This window comes from Sprattus sprattus (assembly GCF_963457725.1).
Source record: "Sprattus sprattus genome assembly, chromosome: 4".
In the NCBI taxonomy this organism is placed as follows: Eukaryota; Metazoa; Chordata; class Actinopteri; order Clupeiformes; family Clupeidae; genus Sprattus; species Sprattus sprattus.
The window spans coordinates 43,903,813-43,928,873 of record NC_137923.1 but is presented as its reverse complement, the minus strand read 5'-3'; the positions used below and the strand labels follow the sequence as shown (position 1 = coordinate 43,928,873).

At 43.5% G+C, this 25,061-nt stretch overlaps 2 protein-coding genes across 3 annotated transcripts in view; both read left to right on the top strand.

Annotated features, from left to right (window-relative positions):
• LOC308364168 (glutamate receptor ionotropic, kainate 5) overlaps positions 1–638 on the top strand; it is a gene marked incomplete at its 3' end in the record, with an annotated part of 41,803 nt that extends 41,165 nt beyond the window's left edge. For both annotated transcript variants that reach the window (XM_080837187.1, XM_080837186.1), the window contains exon 19: positions 1–638. This exon is cut by the window's left edge and continues 25 nt beyond it. In XM_080837187.1, the coding sequence (XP_080693313.1) occupies positions 1–638 (638 nt within the window).
• Positions 639–5,015: 4,377 nt separating this feature from the next.
• On the top strand, positions 5,016–12,169 carry LOC308363522 (cell adhesion molecule CEACAM5; the record flags this gene model as incomplete). The annotated part of the gene is made up of 7 exons (XM_080836327.1): positions 5,016–5,064; positions 5,425–5,757; positions 7,287–7,571; positions 8,682–8,951; positions 10,931–11,215; positions 11,504–11,758; positions 12,048–12,169. The coding sequence occupies 7 exons, from the start codon at positions 5,016–5,018 to the stop codon at positions 12,167–12,169; spliced, it is 1,599 nt and encodes a 532-aa protein (XP_080692453.1).
• Between the last annotated feature and the right edge of the window lie 12,892 nt (positions 12,170–25,061).

Genomic DNA, 25,061 nt, shown 5'->3' with positions numbered 1-25,061 from the left:
CAGAGTTCCGGAACGCCATCTCCTGCAAAAAGAGCTCTCGTTCCCGCCGGCGACGACCCCTCTCCAGTTCAGCAGTGCTCCGGCACCCCACCCGTCTCACCCTGGGGGGACCTCGCCCCTTGAGGCTTGTGCGCGAGATGCGCCTTAGCAACGGAAAGCTGTACAGCGGGATGGGCCCTCTGACGGGAGGGGGCCCCCCTCTTGGGGCCAGAGCTGGTGCCATGGGGCCGCCAGGTCCAGCAGACATGGGCCCGGGACCACAGCGCCTCCTTGAGGATCCACTGGGCGCTGCAGTGTCCAGCACGCCCTCTCCCCCCGCCCCGGCCCCTCCGCCAGGCTCCCTGGGTGCCCCGGCGGCCCCGCCTCGCGGCTGCACCCACGTGCGCATCTGCCAGGAGTGCCGGCGGATCCAGAGCCTCCGCTCTGTCTCCTCTTGCTCCCGGATCCCACCCCTCCCCTCGGCCACCAGCTCCCTGCCACGGCTGCCAGCCCCGCCCCCACCCTCCTCGTCCACCACGGACAGCGAGGGGGGCGGCTCGGCCAGCCCCCGCCGTCACAAGACCAAGCCTGCCCCTCCACCACGGCCCATCCCTCCATGCAAAGCCCCCTCCACAGACTTACTTAACAAGCAGGACTGAGAATAGAATGTATGGGCGGGGAGAGAGGCGGGGCACTCACCTAGGGAGGAACTTATTGGAACTCCTGCCACCCCCCACCCCCCCTAATTTTAAATAAAAAAGAGACCCGACAAACAAAGCAGCTGATGGGAGAGGCCCACTTTATAACAAGCCCTCTGTATTACTGATAAACAAAAACAAAAACAAACAAAAACAATGAAATGAAAAGATTGCTAAAGGAAGAGGAATAGAGAGAGGGCAGAGGCTCTGATGGTCCCAGTGAGACAGGGCATCTCCATGACATGTGGCTCAGTGCTAGGGTGCGCCCTATGGGGTTTTACATTGACATAAAAAACCATTCCGACCTACGTGGCCATGCTCTATGCAACATGTCTGTGCACTCATGTTGGTTGGTTTCCCATGATTCCCTTCAAGAGGATATGGCAGCTCTTTCCCGGAGGCAGGAAGTTGGCACACCTGGTCTGGGATCTCTCCTCTGAACACTGAATACAATCTGGAGGACTAACATAGACCATAAGCCCCTGGGAGAGAAAGAGAATGAGAGAAGGTATACAATTCAGTGACAAACACCAAGAGTGGAGGTGCAGTGGGCTGTGGGTGTAAACGCCATCTTTAATGGAAGTCTTATATTCACCCTTGAACTTAACATTATTCAGAGTGAATTTTAAAAGGAAAGGACAAGAATAAGATAATGATAAAGAAGAAGAAGATATAAGCGGTCCAGTTTTCTTTCCTTTCAAGCTATTTGCTTATTTTCTTTTTCTATATTCCTTTGTTTTGTTTCACTCAATGTGTTATTTTTTTCTACCATAGCTGGTTCCCGTGATTCGGGCTGGTTGCCAGGGAAACTAATGTCTGAGATTTGTCATGTGTTCTGTTTTTTTTTTTCCTGTCAGAGGTGGACAACAAGAGTGCAGAACAACAAGACCAGAGACAGAGAACTAAGACCATTATTAGTTCACAATGGAAATATACAGACAGAGGTGGCACTTGTATTCCCGGTTAAGAGGCTGGGAAAACACTTTGTAATCAGGCACTGAGCACAGACAGACCTGTAGGCATATTTACGATTGTTCTTTCCAGGTTTAAGAAGGGGGTCCATGTTATTGTTCATCTTATGTTATGCATGAGATTGTTTGTGTATGTGTGTGTGTGTGTGTGTGTGTGTGTGTGTGTGTGTGTGTGTGTGAGTGTGTGTGTGTGTGTGTGTGTGTGTGTGTGTGTGTGTGTGTGTGTGTGAGAGTGAAAGAGAAAGTATGTATGAGAGTATGTGAGAGTATTCAAATGAAACAAATGAGTCTGATCAGACATTTTTATTATCTCTTTTTCCTTCCTTGTTATTTTTTCATAAGAATTTCTATACCAGTCCTAAACGGATTACAACAACAGTGAAAAACAATGGTTATTATGATGATTCTATTGTTATTATTCCTATTGAGATGTGGGGTTCCGTAGGAGGGGTGCTACCCTCTGCTGTTCAAATATATAGATAAAGAAATGCATTTGGAATAAAAACAGCTATTAAAACTAAATGTTGTATTAATCATGCTGTGAGTCATTGCTTATATGTGTGTGTGCTTGTCTGTTTATGGGGGGGAAACATGAGTATGTGACAAATTGTTTAACACAACTATGTATATAGATGCATTGATTTATAGATATACTGTAGCTATATTGTCTCTATTGCTCTAGACATATTTGATACTTTAGGCTTGCCTCAAATGAATATGTGTCAATATACAGCTGTGGTACATATTTTTATGATCAATGCGCCACCATTGAATGTCCTTTAAAATGCAAAACATGAACACAGAACTGTACTGCTGCTGTTTGTTAATGTGACTGCCCAAACCTGACAGCACTTCTTGCGGCCATCTTTGAAAAGGCCTGATCTTACTACAGTATTGTTTCATAAAAAGATAACCAAAGTATTCAACAACGGTGAACATGAGTAGAAATCTTAGGCTCTTTTTCCCAGTGGCAAATCCCTCAGACTTCACCAAAAAAAGTCAACGAGGACACAATTGCTATCTTCGATTAAAGCTCAGCGAGCATCAGTCCTGTTCTGTCCTCTGTGATGAAACCTAATTCTATCAGAGGCAGGGCGCCCCGTGGGGCCAAATGGGAGAAATAAAGGGCAATGTAATTTCACAGATATTATCCTCCTGATGAGAAGATCAACTGATGGAGAAGTGAGGGAGGGGTGGGTGTCGCATGATGCCTTGTGCGCCGATGAAAGGAAATTGCAGCTGCTACATTGCCACCCCTTCGGTTGTAGGCATGAAAAGATGATTTGAAATTGAAGCGAGCGACTGAGGACATCCCTGGGCACAGTGGCACGAACAATGCAGGGAAAGTGGGTGGGTGGGGGGGGGGGGGGGGGGGGGGGGGTCCTAAATGCACTGACACCGAAGGAAGCAATCGGGTCAGGTTGGCTGTGTGCGCGCGCATCCTGAAGCATACGGACTCGGTCGTCTGTTAATAAGAGGGTGGATGTTGGCCAAGAAATGTAAACTACAATGTCAGAGAGTCAGAGGACCCTCCGTGCTGGTGCTTCTTGTCATCAGGAAACTGTTGCTAAGCTGTTGTTGATGCCCTTTTGACAAATTCAGACTGATTCAATGGCTCCATAAAGCCTTGTGGTACTTTGAGTGTGGTGCTTGGCAACATTATTATTATTATTGAACAATTAGCTATTATTTACATCAAAAGCAGTGGACAAACATTCTTGTTTTCCCATAGATGGGAAAACTGAGTTCTACGTTACCTTTACATGGGTTTTAAATGTAGGCTTCTTGTGTTAACTGGGGAAAATTGTGTCACACCGTTCTATTTAATGACCAGCTTAACTTATCTGAGCATGTAGCTTCTGTCTTGAGGTCTTGTCAGTTCACACTCAATAATATTTTGAAGATCAGACCCTATCTCTCACAGAATGCTATACAACTTATTGTGCAGGCCTTGGTTATGTCTAAACTAGACTATTACAATGCGATTTTAGCTCGCCTGCCTGCCTGCCTGTGTAGTGAGAACATTGCAGATGATACAGAGCGCAGAGGACACCCTTCCCTGGCTCCCTGTAACTGTTAGAATTCAATTGAAATCCCTCACTCTGGCCTATATGACAGTCACAAATAGGCACCTGTCTATTTAAATGCTATGATTCAGCTCTTTTCCCTCTCTCCACCACTTCGCTCCTCTGATGAGCGTTTTTTGTCTTTAGAGAGATTACAGTCAAGACTCTTTTCAATTTTGGTGCTTCGGTGGCAGAATTACCTACCTTTATTGTCATTAGGCTTATTTCTGTTACTGTCTTTTTATTTGATCTGTTTTCTAATGTATTTTTTTTGTAACCATCATCATGACCATACTCATGCAAGTGCAGCACATCTCTCATGTTTAAAGATTTCTATAAGCAGAAAACCACTTCATCACTAGTATGGGCAGGAATATTCAGAATGAGCATTTTTCTTTCTCTTAGTTTTTCAAAAACAGGACGCACAGAAAGATTGGCAGACATTACAACCGCTTGTTATCTGTACTAATAGCACGTTTCAAATACTCCAATAGCGATGTAATAATAAAATAGCAATATTCAGTAGCCTATTTCTAACTGTTTAATTGGTGACCTAAAATGCAGTTCACTGAAGCAAACACAACTAAGTCTATTTTATTCCTAATCTTTGTCTAAGGCTGTGCATTTGATCAAAGCTTTTCACAGATCGAAACAAATCACGGAAATATTATATTTATTATATTATTTTTCTACGAATATAACAAAATCCTATACAGCCTATTGCTCCTATAAATTGCTCTCGCAATACCGTGACATATTTTGGCGCTTGTTGACTTAATTGTAAGGATGCGCGAAAGTGACAAAAGATGAACTTCAAGACTTCACCACGGGGCGGCAGCGTAACCAAAACAATTGAGCCTTGCTGTAAAATTTTGAGACACTGATATTTGTGCAACTTTTTATTTTTGTAATGATTGTGTTGAGTAAACTAGCCCCTACATACAGAATCGTTCACATAGCATTCGCCATAGAGCTTATGCCATTAAGGATAGTTTACTCTTTTACACAATAATATGGTTCAAACTACGTTTAGATACAACAGGTGTATCGGGTGTAAAGCTGTATTTTTATGTCTTAAGAGCTACATATGTGAGGTTTAAATTAGTGGATATTTTACGTGTCAGTCGCTTACGATTGCATGGATGAGACACTTCCGCAAATTGTCAGGTAATGGGAGTCACTGAGCGCGGGCGTGGTTTGATTGTAGCTAGTGCGCACCTAAGAACGTATTCACTCTTTTTGCCTGCAGCTCGAGTTACAGCGCACTCTTCCTCTGGAACTTGAAGGACTCGGACGCATAAATGGATTTCTTTAACTTAAGACTATTCTTGATCCTAGGGTCAGCACTTGGTGAGATATTTTTTAAATATGTGACAAGTTTGAAAATAACGTTTTCCTGACATTTTGCTGGCCATTCTGTTACCTGCGTTAGATAGGCATGACTGTAGAGGGATCTTAATTGCTTCCCTAGTCTCTGTTGCTTATCACTTTTCTGTCGGTTTGGTTTTCCCCCCGGCGTTTTAATTAAACTTAATTGTGTACATTGATGGGTAATAATTTGATAGGTCTACACAAATTCGTTTCCATTGATGTAGAATATAATTGTATCTGTGCAGATTCTCGTTTTATCGGCCTATGTTTTATGTGTGTGTTTGTGTGTGTGTGTGTGTGTGTGTGTGTGTGTGTGTGTGTGTGTGTGTGTGTTGCTAGTGTGCTGCTCAGCAAAACTGCTACCCAGTGACAAGGTGAAAGGTGTATCGGGAAAGATGGTCAAGTTCAACACAACTTTAGATTCTTCTAAAGGATACATCACACTTAGCTGGAATTTTGTCGACGTCAGTGGTGAAGCGAAGAATATCTTGACGGCCACACAAGATGCGGTAAATATTGTCGATGACTACAAGAACCGAGTCCAGGTGAATCAAACCACCGGCATGATGGAACTGGGACCTCTAACTGCGGCTGACAGCGGACGATACGAGTTGTCCGTTGTCACAGCGGATGTGCTGACACTTACAGGAGATACGGACCTCGAAGTGCTGGGTGAGTGCACTCTTTCGCACTGGACATCAAACATATATATATTTTGTATTCACTGTGTGTTCTTTAAGTAAGTTGTTATATTGATGTTTAATTAGAATTATTATGATATTTACTACGTGGCGAAATGGTGTAGAAGGACTGAACTTGCTCTCAAAGCACTTGCCAATTGAGAGACTGGACTTGAGAACAGTGGCATAATTTGTAGCCACTAGGGGAGTAGTTTGTGATGTGAACGGTGGTCCATGATTTTGAGTGAATGTTCTTTGGGCGTGGTTGTTAAATATAGGTTTCTATAGTTTCGGCATAGAAAAGTGTAAAACAGCATGATATGAATGAATGACACAAAACATAAAGATATGCGACAGACACATTCGAGTAATATATTGAGAAATTTAACATTTTTACATGTATCACATGCTTCAGGTTATGGAAGTGGCATATGCTTGTAATTATGATTTACAAAATACCAACACACACTGGATGAGTTCTCAGCAAAGCAGGGCACGAAACGTTTCCAGTTTAGGTGAATGCCCGTTCCAAGCAAATGTATGCTGCTCTTTCACATCAGTGCCAGTTTGAAAGTGTTTGAAACGCTCAGCTACCTGTACAATACCTTATCCATTAACATTTTGTCAACCATACTTTAACTTACCCTAATTCACACAATGAAACCTTCAAATGTAAGGGGGCAATTAGTATTGCTATATAGTAGGCCTATGGTATATAGGAGATATTGTGGTATTGTGTAGTCCCTTGTAGTAGCCTATGTGTATTAACCTTGAGTATAACACATGATTACGATGTACGATTACAGCTTAGCATAGTGTACCTCAGCCTCTAAGCCCAGAGATCACCCTCTGGCTGCCACTTCTGGGCCAGTTACCAACATCCAGGTGTAGAGGGGGAAAAAAAGCAACTGATATGAAGTCAGCCAAGATTCTTTCCAGGGCGTTGAGTGCACATTTCTTTAGACTTCAAACACCCCTCCTCTGCTGGAATGCAAGCACTTACTGTGCTGTGTGTTTGTGTGTGTAGGAGATCATCAGGACTTGGTCTCCTAATAGCCGAAATCTGTAATTGGCAATGGAAGACATTTTGAAAACTCTCCTTGGCTATGCTGATTCTATCACTGTAAAGGATGTGAAACCCAAGGCATAGTGGTGTTAGTAATTGTCAAATATGTTTTAATCCAATAGAAACCTGTTTGTACATTTTTCAGGATTTGATTTTGTCTGGCTTGTGGAGTGTTTCTCAGACTTGCTCTCTGGAGCTTCTGCTTATCTTTCGATGCAAAATGGAGGTCCCGCAGCTGCTCCTCTCCTTCTCTGTCATACACTGATCTTCCTCTTCTCCATCTTTCTGCATCCTTCTCCTGAAGCTTCAGCTCACCCACTCTCACTCATTTCCCTTTCCCTCACCTCTCTCCCCACCTGGTGTTATCAATGCCCTCAGCCGCTTCCTCCTTTCTCTGCATCCCTCTGTCCATACACCTCTCTCTCATCATTCTCTCCATCCTCTCCTCTTCGCAGTGCCGGTCGCTGACGTGACCATTACCGTTGACCCAATGGAGGCGGTTGAGACCAACAGCTCAGTGGTGCTGACCTGCAAGGCCAAAGGCTCCTTCCTGACATACACCTGGCTCAACGGCACGGTGCCGGTGGTGACCGACGGCAAGAGGTTGGTCCTGAACCCGGACGGCAGCATCCTGACAGTGAAGGATGTCCAGCGCTGGGACCTTGTGGGGCCGATCTACTGCCGTGCTGGCAACGACCTGGAGGTGGAGAGGAGCAGCGCCTTCAACATGTCCGTCAGCTGTGAGTCCAAACACTGAGTGCACTCCATCTTTTTGATAATGACATACCACCTATCTTGATTTTCACCTCAAATGGAGATGTTTGGAGCTGCCTGTCATGGGAAAGAAACAGTGCCTGTTTCCTTTGCCTGTTTATTTTATTTTATCTCAATGTGGTATTCACTATCTGAAGTGTCAACCTAAGCATCTAAACAGCAAATGCTGGATTTTTCAGGCTCTCCTTTGAATAGGCTCAAATACTGGGTGCCTAGATTTTATTTGATGATGGCACCATTGTATGGTATATAAAACCTAGCTGTTCAGCAAAGACATTGATGTTGATTTATGATTTCCCTTGACTTTTATTACTTTATAACAGTGCTATGTCAGGCTTGCACAAATAAGCAGTAATAACCATTATGAAAAGTACAAAAGGCCTGTATATGTAGCTAATGTAGCCTATTAGCTAGGTTTATATGCTGCGTGTTTTTACCTGAATGACATTATTGATACCTGACCCACCCAGAAATTCCCTACTGTAAAGCTCTTTCAGGAGAGTATTAGAGTAGTAAAGAGGGGTACTGTATGCTTCCCCATGTGGTCTTTACCTGAGACAAATAGAAGGCTCTCTGTTATTCAGGGTGTCTCTGTCTTACTGTTTCTCTGTTCCTCTCTCAGTGTTTAATTTCCTGTTGAGCTTTAGCACCATCTGTCTTCATTTTTTCTCTGCTCTGTCCTTTACTCAGTTCCCATCCCTCCTGCTGTCTTAAGATTTACCTGAGAGGAGACAATGGGGGACACCTCTCTGCTTCAGGCTTCTTTCTCACAAACCCCATATTATGTTTAATTTGTCCGTAGCTGTTGCTGTGTTCCACACACAGCGTGAATGAGGTTTATCCTTATGCAAACAAACCTGTGACTCAGACAGGTGACAGGAAGACCGTGTTTAGATAAGATCTCATTCTTTCCCCAGCCCCTTGGTACACACAGTGGTGTAGCCGCAATCCCAGGGGAGAGAAGACCGAGGCATTGTTCTCGCAAAGCCTTTCTATGCATGTGTTTTACATCCTCATAAGCTAATTTCACACCGCTGTATGTGTGTGTGTGTGTGTGTGTGTGTGTGTGTGTGTAGATGGCCCTGAAAACGTGGTCCTCGTGCAGGCACCTGTGGCCCCGGTCTACGGCACGGGCGCCAACATAAGTCTGTCCTGCTCGTCCACGTCCAGCCCGGCCGCCACCTACCAGTGGCTGCAGAATGGTGAGGTCATGAAGGATACCACCATCATGTCCATGATCTTTGGAAACCTGAAGGAGAAGGACGGCGGCAACTACACCTGTCTGGCCTTCAATGCGAAGACCAAGCGCTACACAGCTTCCAACACTGCCACTTTCACTGTGATAGGTGAGTACTCAGGTCCATGTTCCTCAAGTGCGGTGGTTTCCAGTCCTGTTCCAAGAGCCCTCCTGTCCTGCAAATCTTCTATCTATTCCTGCTCCAAGTACACCGGATTGAAATTAGTCTTTTGAAAATGCCCCTGATAAGCTACATCAGGTGTTTTCAGCTGATCTAGAATGTCGCTGACAAGTTCTGCCTGGTTAAGCCTGGTTAAGTGTGAGGGGGCTTCGGGGTGAGGATGGAGAACATTACTAGTAACACATGAGTAAAGTGTGGAGTAACTAACTCCTCAAATATCTATTGTTAGTGTACGGTTTGTTTTCTGTGCATAAAATGTTTGGTATGATGGTGGCATTATGTTCCTGTTTGAACCTGCATGGGGCACCGGGCTTCTCGAAACTGAACCACCAGATTCATGGCTGTGTGGTCATCATATTCTGAAGAAGAATTTGCAATCTGAATCTGTGTGGCTGAGGCTGCTGGGTTAATGGGTCAGAGTTGGCCAACTAAGAGCATTGCAATCCTGAGGCCATGATAGCTAAAAAAGAAAATGCATAGTGAAATCGATTATCTCCTTTAAACAACTACTGTATTGGTTACACATATTCTATGAAAGCAATCAATGAAGAGAACGGGTACTGATAATATGGCATGACTCATCTCTTCCTTTTACAGTCAAGATTTCAATTTGAACTGCATTCATTTGATCGCAAACACCTCCCAGCTGTATCTATTGCAAAATCTAAGGATTTCCCCCAACATGGTTGCCTGTAGTTGACCAGCTGTCTTGCCATAAGCCTTTAACATGGCCACATCTGTCTGCCTGACTTAAGATGGCCTCTTGCCTAGCAAGCATGTAGAAACTGGTTTCACCACTATGTGCCCCGGAGGGACTAGGAACGGCCCACGTCATATTGTTTGACTTTCTGTGAGTGCACACTGTGGCTTGAAGAAAAGCCTCTCTCACTATTAGTCACACCGCAACCATATCACGATAAGTCACACCACAATTAATGCTGTGTGTACGAGAGTATGTGGTTTAAATTGTGAAGTGAAATGCAGTGAAGTAGCTGAACTGTATGCTACTGACAAGTTTTGGCAGTACACAAATTCACATGTCATACTTTCAGTGGGAGAGAAAGCAAGAGATAGAGAGAGAAATAAATGAATAAATAGCTAGATAGACATAGAGAGATAGAGAGAGAGAGAGAGAGAGAGAGAGAGAGAGAAAGTTGTTACTTAGTATCTCCTGTTTTGTTGCTGCTATCTCGTGAATGTGTGGCATTTTTCAATAGCATGTAGCTCCTGGTATTTTGGGTTGTTTACTCTGAAAGTCAACCCTTGAATGAATTACACATGCTAACTATAAGGCACACAAGTTCTAAGATGTCAAGAAATGCGAGGTATGACAGAGAGGAATGTCGGAGGGGAATACTATGTGCCTCTCTACAGACTGATGATGACATCGAGGATGTTGTGAAGTCTTTCACACCCTTGAGGAGAATGTGTGGAGGGGTTTTGTAGTAAGACAAGTAATGTAGTCAATGAAGAACTTCAGCCTAACGCTGAATTGAAAGGTTACCTCTTTGGAGTCCTTCCCAATAAACCTTAAAGATTCTCCCTGACACCACTGAATGCTGTACTTTACAGATGAAGATAAAACAATCCTCTCATCTTCCTGATACTTTACGGTTAAGAGCAGAATGCTCATCATAGTCTTTTTTAAGTACACCTTATTAAATGTTACTCATACTTGGAATTGAAATTAAGCATCGAGGAAGAAGATAGGTTTTGTGTTATAAACAGTAAATGCACCTTTTTAGACATTCATAGAATTAATCACTTGCTTTTGGACATTTTTTACGAGGGAACCTCAAATGTGGGAGCAATTCAACTGATATAAAGGTTCCGCAAGAAACCCTTCATCAACCCCTAAAAGAGCATTCTCTCTCTCTCTCTCTTCCTCTTCCCTTTCTGTTCCAAAGAGGCCATTAAGGGAACCAAGATCACCAAGATGGGGCCTGACACCCCCATCATCGCCAAGAAGAGCAACATCACTCTCACCTGCAAAGCAGAGGCCGGCACGGTCGCATCCAAGACGTGGACGAAGGACGGCGTGGCTCTAACCTCCACCGACCGGGTGGTCATCTCCAAGCAGAAGGACATGCTGACCATCCCGGTGGTGCAGAGGGAGGACGCTGGCGCATACAAGTGTGAGCTGAAGAATGCGGTCAACTCCGTTGCGGACATCTACAAGATGGTGGTGAACTGTGAGTGTGACACACCCTCTTTCACTACACACAGGCTGATAAAATAACATTCACTCCAACATAGAACAAACACACACTTCAGCTCACATGTTTCATCACATTTTCAATGATCAGTGTTTCTGAGTTCCATGTTTTGGCAAATGTTTTCCTTTAAATAGAAAGGGGTGGGGGATTCACACACTGATGACAAACTGATTAGGATTCTTTCCTGTGATGTTTGTGAGGACTTGAGAGCTCAGCATCTTTTGAAACAAACATCTCTGTCTCCTCTGGTGAATGTCTTCTCAGATGGTCCAGAAAACATGGTGGTAGACGGGCCCAAAGAGGTTGAGATCCATGACCGTGTGGAGATCAAGTGTGGAGTACAGTCTTTTCCCGAGTCAACATACACTTGGATGCTCAACACCACCAAGCTGGAGGTCACCAAGGCGATGATCGTTATTGAGAACCCGAGATTCCGTGACGGTGGCACCTACTCCTGCACTGCCCTGAACCCAATCACCAACGGCACGACCACCTCCACACATGTACTCTACGTCAGAGGTGAGACATTCACAAGCGACATGACTGTGCATAGTAAATGGAGAAATTGTGTGTGTGTGTGTGTGTGTGTGTGTGTGTGTGTCTGTGTGTGTGTGTGTGTGTGTGTATGAACAGTCAAATAATATTTTTTCTTTTCTTTACTGACTTTGCTTTAAATATGCAGGTGTGTGTGTGTGCCTGAGACAGCGGGGCGCTGAAATGTATTTGTGTGTCTTAGAGATGTGTGTTAAACCATTCAGAAGATGTATGTTCTAAAAACAAATGTTTACGTGTGTGTTTGTGTGTGCAGAGGAGGGAGCACTGGATGAAGGCTTGTCAGGTGGAGCCATAGCTGGCATCATCATCGGCGTGCTGATCGCTCTGGCCATTGTGATTGGTGTGGTGATGCACATGAGAAAGAAAAAAGAGTGAGTGTCTCTTCTTCTTACCTTTTCTCTCACTCCTGCTTGTGTGTCTTAGACCCTGTGTACACCTGATAGTTAACATCTGCTGCTGTGAGTTCAAGCCCAGTTTAAGCAAGTGAGAGAGACAGAGTAAGCATGTCAGCCATTTTGTGTCACCGTCCCTGCCCAAAATGTTTTTTGAATGACTGTTGAATCCCTCTGTTGTGGACTGAGACATGCCTGCGCTCTACTGAAAGGGCTTCTTATATGTATGCACACCCCCAAAACCTGAAGGCTCGGTTTGGCTTGCCTTAGAGGATGTGATGCAACGTCAACCACATCTTTTGAATGGATGCCAATCAGTTATGACAAAACAAGTCACCTTTTAGAAGATTAGCTGACACACTCAAGGGCTTACTGTTGATGGAAACAAGTGAACTGTGACCAGGGATGCGATTGATATAGCTTGATACTCCATAAGCTGATTTCTTCTCTTACTAACTCAACAGAGAGCTGATGATCTGGTAGATTTTTACCGTATGTGCAGCAATGCATACCAATGATTTCTATGGTGTGCTACAATACTGCAGTATTGCATGTGATGCATATTTGCAGTTATTTCTTAACCTGTCCCTCTTCTCTTGTTTCTCTACAACTGTCCACTTCTGTCCTCCCCTTTACTCTCCTCACCGCTCCTTTCCTCTTTGAGCAAACACTGGGTTGACAGAAACATGTAGTGAGTAAGGGATTAGCCAGAGCTGGATAGGTGACAGAGGTCAATCAAGGTTAGATGCACCTAGGCTTGTCTTTGTGCCGCCGAGGAGCTGAGGAAAGCCCCGGAGGAACGTCCATCTGAGAGGCAACAGGTGCTGAGTGGCAGTTTTGGCTGTAGGCTTTTTTTTTTTTTGTTCCACGACAGACGTCACTTTGCAGACAGGCCTGTCAACAGCTCCGGTGGGGGGAACCGAGGTGGTGTCGGCGACTGTTTGCGTTCAGGAAGAAGTTTCTGGTTGAGGAGATGTGTCGGTGGATTGACTGTTGACTCAGGAGGGGGAAGCCCTCTTGATGACTTGCTAAACAATAAGGTAGCGGGAGTGGGCATTTAGAGAAAGGATTTGAAGCCACTCGGAGAGGTGCGAATGGAGGAGGCGAGGTGGTGTACCGCCTCATGATCAGACACTCAGGTGATAAGTATGTGTGTGTGCATAACAAGGCACTGCTGCTAATGAAGGTTTCGACTTCTGAATGTGTGCTTGGCTTCAGGGAGAGAGTGAATAAAGAAACTGAAGCCAAGACTGGTTCAGCGTGTCAGGAAAAACATGCAAACAAACATGGTTTATTGTCTGCATTGCTAAAGTTAGTGCCGGGAGACAGAGAGAGAGAGAGAGAGAGAGAGAGAGAGAGAGATCAACTTCCCTGATAGCAAAACTTGCATGACTGGCAATGCCACTCCAAGTTAGCTCACAGGAAACTCACAGGGATAGTCGGCAAACTTTTCACCCCTCCCTGCCGATCAACTGTTGTGCTGCTTTGCTACCATTGTGTTGTAGTGTGAGTCAGACTGGGAACCTCAAACAGTAAGGACCTGCTGTTCCTCAGGGCGTGAGAGTTCCACAGTTTTGGGTGACTTTTCATAACACTAAACACAATGTAATGTTTTCAGTTGCGAGCGATAAACAGGCATCACTGCTAAAATATTTAAACGGAATAATGCTCAACCTGTTGAGTAGGTCTCAAACATCTAGCTCAAGTTACAGTATTCCACTGGCTCCTAAAACCATCTGTTTGACCTCATTTGTCTGTAGAAATGTACCACAAGCTTCTATTTGTATTAGGTAGAATTCTAATAAATCATGTCAGAAGAATTCTGGTAAGTGCATTTGGCAGGAGAAACCGTGCCAGGGGGTACAGTGGTACTCTTGTTACAGAATGCACCACCAGTGTGTGTAAAGCTGCAGATGGGTAGAAACAACACAGTTTGATGTTAGCAGAGTGTGCCGGACTCCGTGGTCTTCTCTTTGTGTACTCTGGGGTCTGGCTCTAGGGCTTTGTGGGATTTAGGGAAGCAGGCGCACAGGAGATTCCTGGGATGCTCCTCTCCTTCGTCGGCACTGACATGGCTGTGCCTGCTGAGATTAATGATTGTCACACACATTGTTGTAAAAAAAAAAAAAAAAAAAAGCTGTTCGTCAACATTCCTACGTTCTCATACACGCATGGCCCAAGAAAACTGTCACTAACCTCTACTATACCACAGAAGTCTAGTTCTGTTTTTGTCCAAAGAGAAATACAATCCCTCCATTCTCTCTTGTAAAAGTTCTCATTGTTACTCTCCTCTCTTTGACATTTTGACACTGGAACAAGCAGATGTGGTTCACTCTTGCGGCGAGTGGTGTTGACAGAGGTTATGTCAGTGATTCTGTCTCAACCTCTTATGGCGAGAAAAAAATCAAAAGAGCAGTTGCAGCGGGACAAAAGAGAAGTTTCTGTCCTGCCTTGCCCCATGTTCTTAGTCGAGGTATCTCTTTCTGTCTGGGGAGTTGAGTGAAGACGGGCTGGGGGGGATTGGGGAGAATGAATGGGAGGAATGTCAGTCATGTCCACACTTGCTTGCCCTCCGTCTCTCTCATTTTGCTCAGTCTCTTTCTCTCGTTTTGCTCACTTCCCCCCTCGCCCCTTCACTCCTTCCCACACACTCTCTTTCTAAATCTCTGTCCTTCTCTTTTGTTCCTCCTCTTTCTCCGTAGCCTTATCGCTTATGTTCACTCTTTGTCTTTATCTTTAATGTTCTTTTTTACTTCTCTCTCTCTCTGTTTCTGGTGTCACTGCTGAGAATTCTGTGACACTGTGATTATGTGACACTGTGATTATTTCTCTGTGATAATTAAATATCTGGCTTCAAGTCATCTCTTCTGATAGTACATGATGGTAGAGAGGGGATTGTGTCTGTCTTACTATCTGTCTATGAAATACTGTACACCCTTCCTTCGCCCTGTCTGTCCCCTTGTGAGTCTGTCTCAGCGCATCGGTTTGTCTCTGTCTACCTCTTAACTGTCCTCACTGGTTCTTGCTTAATCTTCCATCTCACTTCATATTGAAGCTCAGGGGCTTCCACAAACAAGTGCAGAGATACTCTAAGTTACACAGGTTTTCATGGCGGTGTTTGTCCATGCTGGTGATTATTGTTGCCTCAGTTGTTATCGTGATTGTTATTTTCTTATCTCGGTCATGTCTGACTTACGAGATCATTATCTCAACACAGACTCCAGTAATGGATGTATCTGGCGGCCTCTTTAGAGACATTTGTGGACACAGACTGTCAGGGTTGATTACCTGATTTTGAAACTTTAAGCGTTGGAAATTATCATATTTCTGTAGAAGCCTTCATGCACTTATTCCAGTTGTAATGCCTCTGGCATGCATGTGTGTGTGCTGCGAGTGGCTGTAATTGTTGTTGCGAGTCTCACTTGTCCCACCATTTCTGTGAAATGCTTATTATCCTCAAATTGTTTTGTTGTTTTCGTGCTTCATACAAAGGGTGCTATATACAGTTGCTCTGTTTCACAAGTCCTTACATGATACCGGTGCAGCTAATGACTGCATGGACTGAATAGGGATATAACCAGATACCAGTGAAACAGAACTGCCTAAGCATTATCTCTCTCTTTTTCTCTCTCTTCCAGGATCCCATCGCCATACTAAGCACCGAATGGTGGAGGGGAGGAGGAGGAGAAGGGGAGGTTGGTAAGTTTCTCTACGTTATTTTTTTCTGCGTGCAAGAAAAAAAAAAGCCCTGACTTCGTCTTATCCACCACTCAAAAATTCCTAAAGTATATGTCAGGACTGGCTCCTTTTTTTGTGCGGAGAACGTTCTCGCTGATGTTCAGGGATAGGGTTGGGTCGGCAGATTCACAGTAGGTGGCTGGAGGAATATTCCAGAGATTTAGCTGCTTTCCTTTTGTCCCAGTCAGCATTGATGTGTAGTGTATGTGGGTTGCTTACAGAAGTGCGCTCCCGCCCTCAAAACCTTGCAGTGTGATAAGACTGTTGACTCAGGGAGAGGGAGGGGAGGCACTAAGCAGAGATTAAACTGAAGCTACTGTTCACCGTGACCTTTCCCCCGTTGCTGTGCATACAAGGAGTTGGTGTGTGTATGTATATGTATGTGTGTGTGCGCGTGTGAGCATGTGTGTGTGTGTGTGTGTGTGTGTGGAAGGTTCACAGAGTGTAGTTTATTTAGATTTTGGTTTCATTTCAGATTCTCGAAGGGCCGTCATCCGCCACCGTGCTCATATGAGTCACAGAGTAGCGAGCTGACGGGCCCTAGAAATGTTGCTGTCTCTTTCCCACATGTCATCTATTACTGGAGATGTTTCTCAGTGGGGTGGAGACATTTTGCAACATCACTATAATGTTAATCAACTGTCTGGAGAGTGTCGACATTTATAGTAAACAGAGATTCTTATCATTACATCATGTGGTGCTATGTGTCAACAGGAGGTATGTAAGTTAGGGAGTCTTTTTTAATGTGTGACTAAAGCGACTCCTCTCCTTCTTTCTCAGGGTCAGCAAAACACCCCAAAAATCAGCTGTCTTAACTTCTTTCTTTCTGGGAATCCTACGGGGCAGCTTCAAGAACTTGCTCGTTGGGGTCGTATATCACAGGTGCCCTGACTTCCATCCCAGCCATCCCCAGCCCCAGGGGATGGCGGGTTCTTTCTCTTTCCCAAAGGACAAAACTGCTGTCCCTCTCTCACACACCTGGTTCCAACCCCTGGCCCGTCTTGCTGGAGTCCCCCCCAACCCCACCCCCACTCTCTGCCTGACCCCACACTCACACTCTCTTCTGGATGAAAACGAACCGACCACCTCTCCACCCCCACCCGAGGGGGAAGATATTCTGGAATTTGAAGACTGAATGAGATGAGGTGGTGAAAGGGGAGGGGTCGGGCACTTCTCCTTATCTGTGGGTTTCTGCTCCAGCTCATTACCCCTCCTGCCCCAGCCCAACTGACTCCTCTCTCCATTGTGTTCCCCGTTCTTCTAAACTGCAGTGGACCACTCCCTTTTGTCCACCTTCTGAAACCTTAAACCCTCCTGTTACCCCCAACCCCCTTTAAAAAAGTGGATTGTCATTCATGTTTGTTTTTTCTTTTCTGTTCTTTTCTTTTTTTTTGGAAGGGAGGACAACTCCTGAAGTAAACGAAACTTGTTCTGGAATGAACCTGTAGGCTCTAGCCTAAAGGTTAACGCTCTCTGAGATGAGCACATTCCTGACACAACCATGGCCTTCAGGGACAACTGAGGCTAATAAAGAAGGGACCAGATAGCCCAGAGAATGAAATGATAAAAACAGTGTGAGAAAGCTGGCTTTGAAAAAAGTTCATGCGCTAAATGCTAGCATTAAGCTGTCCTGAGGCAGATGCACCTGACCCCCCAGGTATGAGCTTAGCTTGCTCTTGGTGGGGCCTGAGCATGTGTCTCTGTAATGCGCAGTCATTGTTTCTGGTGCTGAAGAACATTGTAGTTAAATTAAACAGAAAAGCCTCAAAATCACTTGCAGTATCGCCTCGTGTCTGTTTGATCCCCAAGAACAGTGCTTCGTTTTTAAAATTTAGTTTTTTTTTCTGGGGATGTCCTGACCATTGTGGCAGGGTGTAGAATCTTAAGACCAACATGTCTCAGCAGGCTGTGTGTGTGTGTGTGTGTGTGTGGGTGTGTGTAGGTACTAGAGATAGGGGGAGGGGGAGGCCTCAGGCTTTTGAAAGAGGATGAAGGTGAGAGATTTTTTGTGGTAGAATGGCATTCCTTTTGGAGGGAAACGTTAAATGTTTTGCCTAGGCGTTCCTTTTACAGATTTGTTGCACTCGTACCCTCTCTTTAAATCACTTCTGACGTTGTATGGCAGGAGACCATACATTTCACACTTTTCAATCCAGTGAAGTGTGTTTAAAGTTTGAAAGCTTTAACACAACAAATTACAGACCACTGCACCAACAGATTATAATCAAATACATACTTTTCATTTTCTGCAGGGGGGGTGTCCATAAATATACTGTCGTGATGATTATTGAAACAAATTTTAATGGCCCATCTTCAGTCACCCCAGACTATAGAGGCCCCAAGATTTATTAGGGAGCGATGAATCCAAGTCAGGCTGCACACACATAGGGCATTCCAGGGTACGTGCCCTAACATAAACACCTACCCTTAGAATGAGCATATACGTGGGAGCAAAAGGGCTGTGCAAGAGGGATATAAATCATAGCATCTGTGTCCTTTGGAGGTCAATGTGTTTGTTGTGGCAGGGAACGCACATCAGAAACGTCTGGTTTGAGAACCAGGTAGTTTCAGTAGTGTAGGAACAGACGACTAATATCAATGCCTGTTTGCAGTGCTGTCTGTTACATGCACATCGAGCAATCCAAAAAGAAGTATTTGTGTATGATAAAGTAGTTCTACAACCTGTAATTGACATTTTTTTTTCTTTTTGAGTGCAAAGAAGCGAAGAAGAGTTCATTAAAAGAAGTAATTTTGATACAGACGTTGTTTAGCTAAAGATTTTCCAACCCCATGTAAAGTAACACAAAGTCTGATGCATCAGCAAAATATTATGTGTATTTGTGTACTTAGGCATGGAGTCAGTATTTTTTCACATAGACATCATTTTCTTGAATTAGTGTCAGCCATGTCTTCATAAAAGTACCATTAATTGCAAATACAGTACGTTATATACCATCTGTAAATATGACAAATATATTGGTTTTGTTTTTTGGTATTTTTTCCTTTTCTTTTGTAAATTGTTTTGGATTTTTTAAATTTGAAATCTTGTGCATTCGTTTAGTTCGGATTATTCTCAGGTTGTTTACAGTATGGGTCTCCTGTTGTTGTTGTTCTCTCACTAGCTGAATGACTCTGCCTCACTAAGTGCTGTTTATTTTATTTGAATTAGTCTTTTTGTTGTTTGCTTTGTTTTATTTTGGTTTTGGAGTCATCCTTGCTTAACTATTTATTGGCATAAATTCTTTTCCACGCAACTCAAGCCACTGGGCCAATCCGAAATGTGCCCCTCCTTAACATTTTCATTGGCTAACCTGGTGGTAGTTATTTTTTGAATTTTCCTTGTATTGAATTATCTCAGTTGCCACACCTCTTTTGCTAGTCACTGAAGTGGTTGCCTTTGCTAAAAAGTGCTGTCATGAAACCATAAACACAGAAAGGGCTTGGGGCAATGGGGGTGGATCCGTGCATTAGTGTGTGTGTGTGCGCCGTGTGTGTGTGCGCGTGTGTGCGTGTGTGAGAGAAAGAGAGAGAGAGAGTGTCAGTGTTTGTGTGCCTTTGAGTACAGATACAGGGACTAGTTAAAAAGTGGCACCCACCCCCATTTTTATTTTTATTTTTTGACTGTATGTCCCAACTGTCTCAAAATCCCTGTATGAGTCCCCTCTACCAAAGTTGTTTGGAAAAATCCAGTGTCTTTGAGTGTCTCCTGTGTCCTGCGGGAGCTTCTCTAGTATCGTTGGGGCTTTCCCGCTCACTTTCATGCCCTGGGGTGACTCACATCCTCTCCCAGCTCACCTTGTCACTCCCCTAGAGAAGGATTTTAGTTACAAAGGGTGACCATAGTCTGAACCTTATTTTCAGTTGAACGGTTTAAAACTCACAGTAACACGCTCATAACAACATGCTCATGCTAGGCTGTCATCTCTAAGGGACCCAAAGAAAGCCGAACGCTCGACATGCATGTAAACACTTTGAATGGTGAGGCTTTTTTCAACAACAGTTGAGAAAGTTGTTCTAGTGAGTGTTCTGTCAACAGCACAATTGTTTAATGCTGAACTTGAATGTAAGCATCATTTTAATAAATGAATATTTCAGAAATGCTTGTGACTTGTTTATATTAAAATAGTAGTACTTGAAGGAGGAGGAGTAGCAGCTGTTGTGCAGTGTGTGTGTGTGTGTGTGTGTGTGTGTGTGTGTGTGTGTGTGTGTGTGTGTGTGTGTGTGTGTGTGTGTGTTCTTGTGAGTGGTGACTCATGCACTTGGGATTATCTCGAGTTCAGTCTCACTGGAAACTAAGAAATTCGAAAAATGAGTAGTCGAGGTGTTCTGGCACGGAGTCACAAACCTGCCTTTCCACCACTGTCATTTAGCTCTACAAACCTGCAATTACTCTCAGCATGCCTTCGTGAGAGGCTGTGTGTGTGTGTGCGTGTATGTGTGTGTGTGTGTGTGTGTGTGTGTGTGTGTGTGTGTGTGTGTGTGTGTGTGTGTGTGTGTGTGTGTGTGTTTCTGGGTTCTGTGTGTGGCGCTTTTGTGCTGCAGAGATTAAAATGGCAAGACTTGCAGCTACAAGTCCGGTTCAATGAATTGTCCCTGAATGAAAATGTTAAAGGCGTGTTGAATCAGAGAAACTTTTTACCTCAGTTACAAATTGTAATCCCCCGTTCCACCCATTCTTATTTTCCTTAACCTCATGTGACACTGCTGCTCTTTGCTGGTGGGAAGTCCTGCAAGGTTTACTCTGTTAAGTCCATCCTTGTGTGAAGTGTTCTTATGCGTATTTACACAGTAACACAGTATTTTGCTACCTTACCCACCACACATCTGCAACCTGAGCACTCACACCTATGGAGGCAGTTCAAGAAAATGGCTGAGCCCTATCACTATGAGAGAAGAAAGTGTAGTAATACTGTAGTTATTTTGTAGTTATGAAGGTTTTTGGGGGACAGAGGATGAAGTAAGAGAGATATTGAAGCCATCCTGTGCCATGTTAGAAGCACACAGAACAGGATCCCAAGGACTTAACTGAAGGCACAAATATGAAAACAACATGGTGGTCCATTACCTTAAAGACAGGGTGTCTTATTTCCTATGGCAGGGAGGGCTTTGCAGTTCATGTTTTTCCACCTCTCCAGCAAATCATCTTGTTATTCTAATTCCCTAATGTAATTCTTACTAAACCAGGAGTGTTTTGATTTAATCAAATAATTGAATCAAGAACACTGCTGATCTTCAGCTCAGTCAGGTTGGTGGATTTAGAGCAGGTAGAAAACAAACATCCAATGTAGCATTTCATGCGATGCCCTGGTTTAGAGGAAAGGATTGCAACAATATATTTGAAAGACATCTTTATGGTGACTGAAACGGTGTGAAATCAAATGCATGCTGTTCTGACCTGTAATGCATACAAATAAGGCAAATAAGCCACATGTGTTTTTTTAGGAGGATCAAGCAAAGGCTTGCAAAGGTTTAAAAAGGTTCACAAAATCTGTCAACACAAATAATTTGTGTTTCCCCAGTGTTGCAAGGTAAATGTAAACAGGCCTTGATGGGGAAGTCGTGTTACCTGACAGTGGCAAGTGCATTCGCCGCAATAGGCCTACCTCACAAATCGTGAGGCTTCCGTATCTTCACCTTCTTGTGAACTATCTTTGAACTAGACGAATGCAAGTGGCCTGACGCCAGAAAATATGAACCGTCAAGACTTTGACTTCCATAATCTAATATAAACACTTCAAGCATGGTCAATTGTACAAAACAAGTGGGCGTTGTCAAGAGAGGTGGTTAAACGCTACATCAGCAGTTTCAGTTGCACTAAATTACACTCGCAAACAAATTACTTTCGCAATCACAAATTTGTTGGAGCATGCCAGCAAGAGTGAGGAATTTGGCTCCATCATATTTATCGTAATTTCTGTTCTATTTAACTTTGACTTAATTCTAGTCTGCTTGGGTAGATGGAGGATACACGGTGAATCAATCAATTCAACAGCGTCAGCTTTCCGTTGTTAGTGTGTACACAGTGGTAGCAGCAAGACCTGTTTATGTCATTAACACACGCTGCTCCTGCGACCTTAATGACAGCTTTTTCTGTGGTTTTGTACGCGCGTGGAATGATTTGGGTGACAGCGTATCAGTACGAATCTATGGTTGGGCCCCATGCCATGTTTGTGTCTGTGGTCATTCCGTGTAAACAAGAGGGGGAAACACAGACCAAGTGACTTCAAACGTATTCCATCACGTCTTTGTTGCCATAGCAAACTGGGAGACCGGGGCATAGAGGAGGGCGCTTAGGTGTTGACATGGAGTTAAGAACAATGGCTCAAAGTCAGTCTATCGGATAGGGGTAGAACTATAACTGCACTTAATACATAATTAATGCCGTGTCTCAAATTTGTTGAAGGGAGCGTTACTCCACTTCACTAAGCTAAGAGGTGGACTGGGCTGGTTAAACTACATTTTGAGTGATTTGCTTTCTGTATCATGGTATTATGTGTAACATCAGCTTTTTCTTGAGCATGGCAGACCTGTGACATTGAAGAAACAGAGCACCAGGCATCAGGCACCAACTAATAAATGCTGAAGTAAATACTTCACTTTGCTTGGCATCTGCCCAACACCAGGTTAGAAAACAGCTAGGCAAGGCTGGCTGTGCTTGACTGACTACACTTCAGGAATGCATCATGGAAACCAGAGGCTAGATATGAACTGTGCCTCAATATGTTGGGATTATCTCGATATACTCGAGATCATCCCAAATGTGTATAAATGTATGTACGTATGTACGTACTCATCTATACACATGTTTTTAGTCCTCTGTATAAGAGATATTTACGATATATATATATTTATGTAATACCTTACGGCCATTTTACTGTTAATTAGGCTACACTGTCATGTCATCAAGAGATCAGGTTTTTGCGGTTATGAAGAGTTGATGTATGAGCTTTTCTACATAAAAAGTATGTTACAGTAATACACAACAGGTTATCCCACTTCTACGTATGCCAGGAAGTTGTAACAGTACTGTGGTGCACTGACTTTTGACTCATAACACCTCTGGCCACATGATACCCTCGATTACCCAATCTCCGATTACGAATACCAAATTACCCAATCATCTTTCAAAAGAACCAAGGAGGAGTCACGACTTTGTGGAAAATGTGTAATTTAGTTTTGTTTTGGTAAGTTCACATCCATTTGTGTGCAAATCTGCATCCATCCATTTCATGCAAATGTATTTAGAATTGTGGCTTTGTATAAGTAATCTCAGGTTCGTGATTAACTGCTTAATATATCAGACAGAGGAAAGTATCTCAACTGGCCAGTTGATAATGTTAACATTAATTATTTCCCTGAAGAGATTCAGAGACACAAAAAAGTTGTATTCAGCCAACGCAACTATACTTTTTTGGCTTCTGGGAATTCTTAGAATAACGTAATCAAATTACTGTTACTCAAAAATTGTAATTATCATTGAAATATGCTTTCTGTAGAAGGTCACATTAAAATTATGTTTTTTTTTTTACAGCTGATTCATTAATGCCATTGATTATCCTGGGACATTTATGTTGCACTGTAAATTACCCGAGGATATGAGGTCCACCGCAGACATACACTCTTGATGCTGCCATTCCTCTTTCCTGATGAAGAGTTCTTCCTCTTTTTGTTCTTCCAGTAAAGGAGGCTGATGTCACTTAGCGTTGTCACTGCTGGCGTCATACTAGCAGACAACAGGACAGCAAATGGTGACGAACATGAACATTAATCCACATGAAAAGATTGTTAATCCATGAAACTCCAAAACAACTAACACTGTCTACAGTGATAACCAAACAATGTACCCAAGATGTACCCAAAATACATTTATTTTTGAAATACAGAGATAACCAGCATACCACCCATCAAATCAAGTGCTTGTGTTTGGTCAGATTACCAGCTGCCTGCTCTTTGTCTTGGATGGGGTGAGCACCACGGCCGGATTAACCATATGGGCAACTGGGCAACTGCCCAGGGGCCCCAAGACGCCAGGGGCCCCAAGCAAACGATGTAAAAAAATATATATATATATACAGCCGCGGAAAAAATTAAGAGACCACTTCAAAATTATCAGTTTCTCTGGTTTTACTATTTATTGGTATGTGTTAAAGTAAAATGTACATTTTTGTTTTATTCTATAACCTACTGGCAACATTCCTACCAAATTTCAAATAAAAATATTGTCATTTAGATCATTTATTTGCAGAAAAATGACAATTGGTCAAAATAGCAAAAAAGATGCAGTGTCTTCAGATCTCGAATAATGCAAAGAAAACAAGCTCATATTCATTTTTAAACTACACAATACTAATGCTTTAACTTAGGAAGAGTTCAGAAATCAATATTTGGTGGAATAACCTTGATTTAAAATCACAACTTTCATGTGTCTTGGCATGCTCTCCACCAGTCTTTCACATTGCCGTTGGGTGACTTTATGCTACTCCTGGCGCAAGAATTCAAGCAGCTCGGCTTCTTTTCATGGCTTGTGACCATCCATCTTCCTCTTGATCACATTTCAGAGTTTTTTTTATGGGATTCAGGTCTCGAAATTGGGCTGGCCATGACAGGGTCCTGATCTGGTGATACTCCATCCACACCTTTACTGGCCTGGCTGTGTGGCATGGAGCATTGCCCTGCTGGAAAAAAACACTTCTCAGAGTTGGGGAACATTGTCAGAGCAAAAGGAAGCAAGTTTTTCTTCCGGGACAACGTTGTACTTTGCCTGGCTGAGGTTTGTAAAAGACCATAAGGATTGAACCAAAGCGGACTGGAGGGTCTCCTAGTTCGTTTTCTCTGATGAGTCAAAGTACTCAGAAATAATACTTGAGTAAAGTAAGAAAGTATTCTTCTACTCAAGGACTAAAACACCCCTGTGGATAGGTATGGTTTGTGTTCTGCGGGGTGGGGGTAGGTGGGCACCAGTGGTGGGTAGTAATGCGTTACAAGGAACGCAAATGAGTAAAAAAGTAAATTTTTCGGGTAACGAGTACTTTTTGCGTTCCTTTTTAAAGTCTGCACTTTTACTCTTACTCGAGTAAATATTTGAACTAGAATTCTACTCTTTACTCCGTTACATTTCCATTGTACTTTCATTAAAA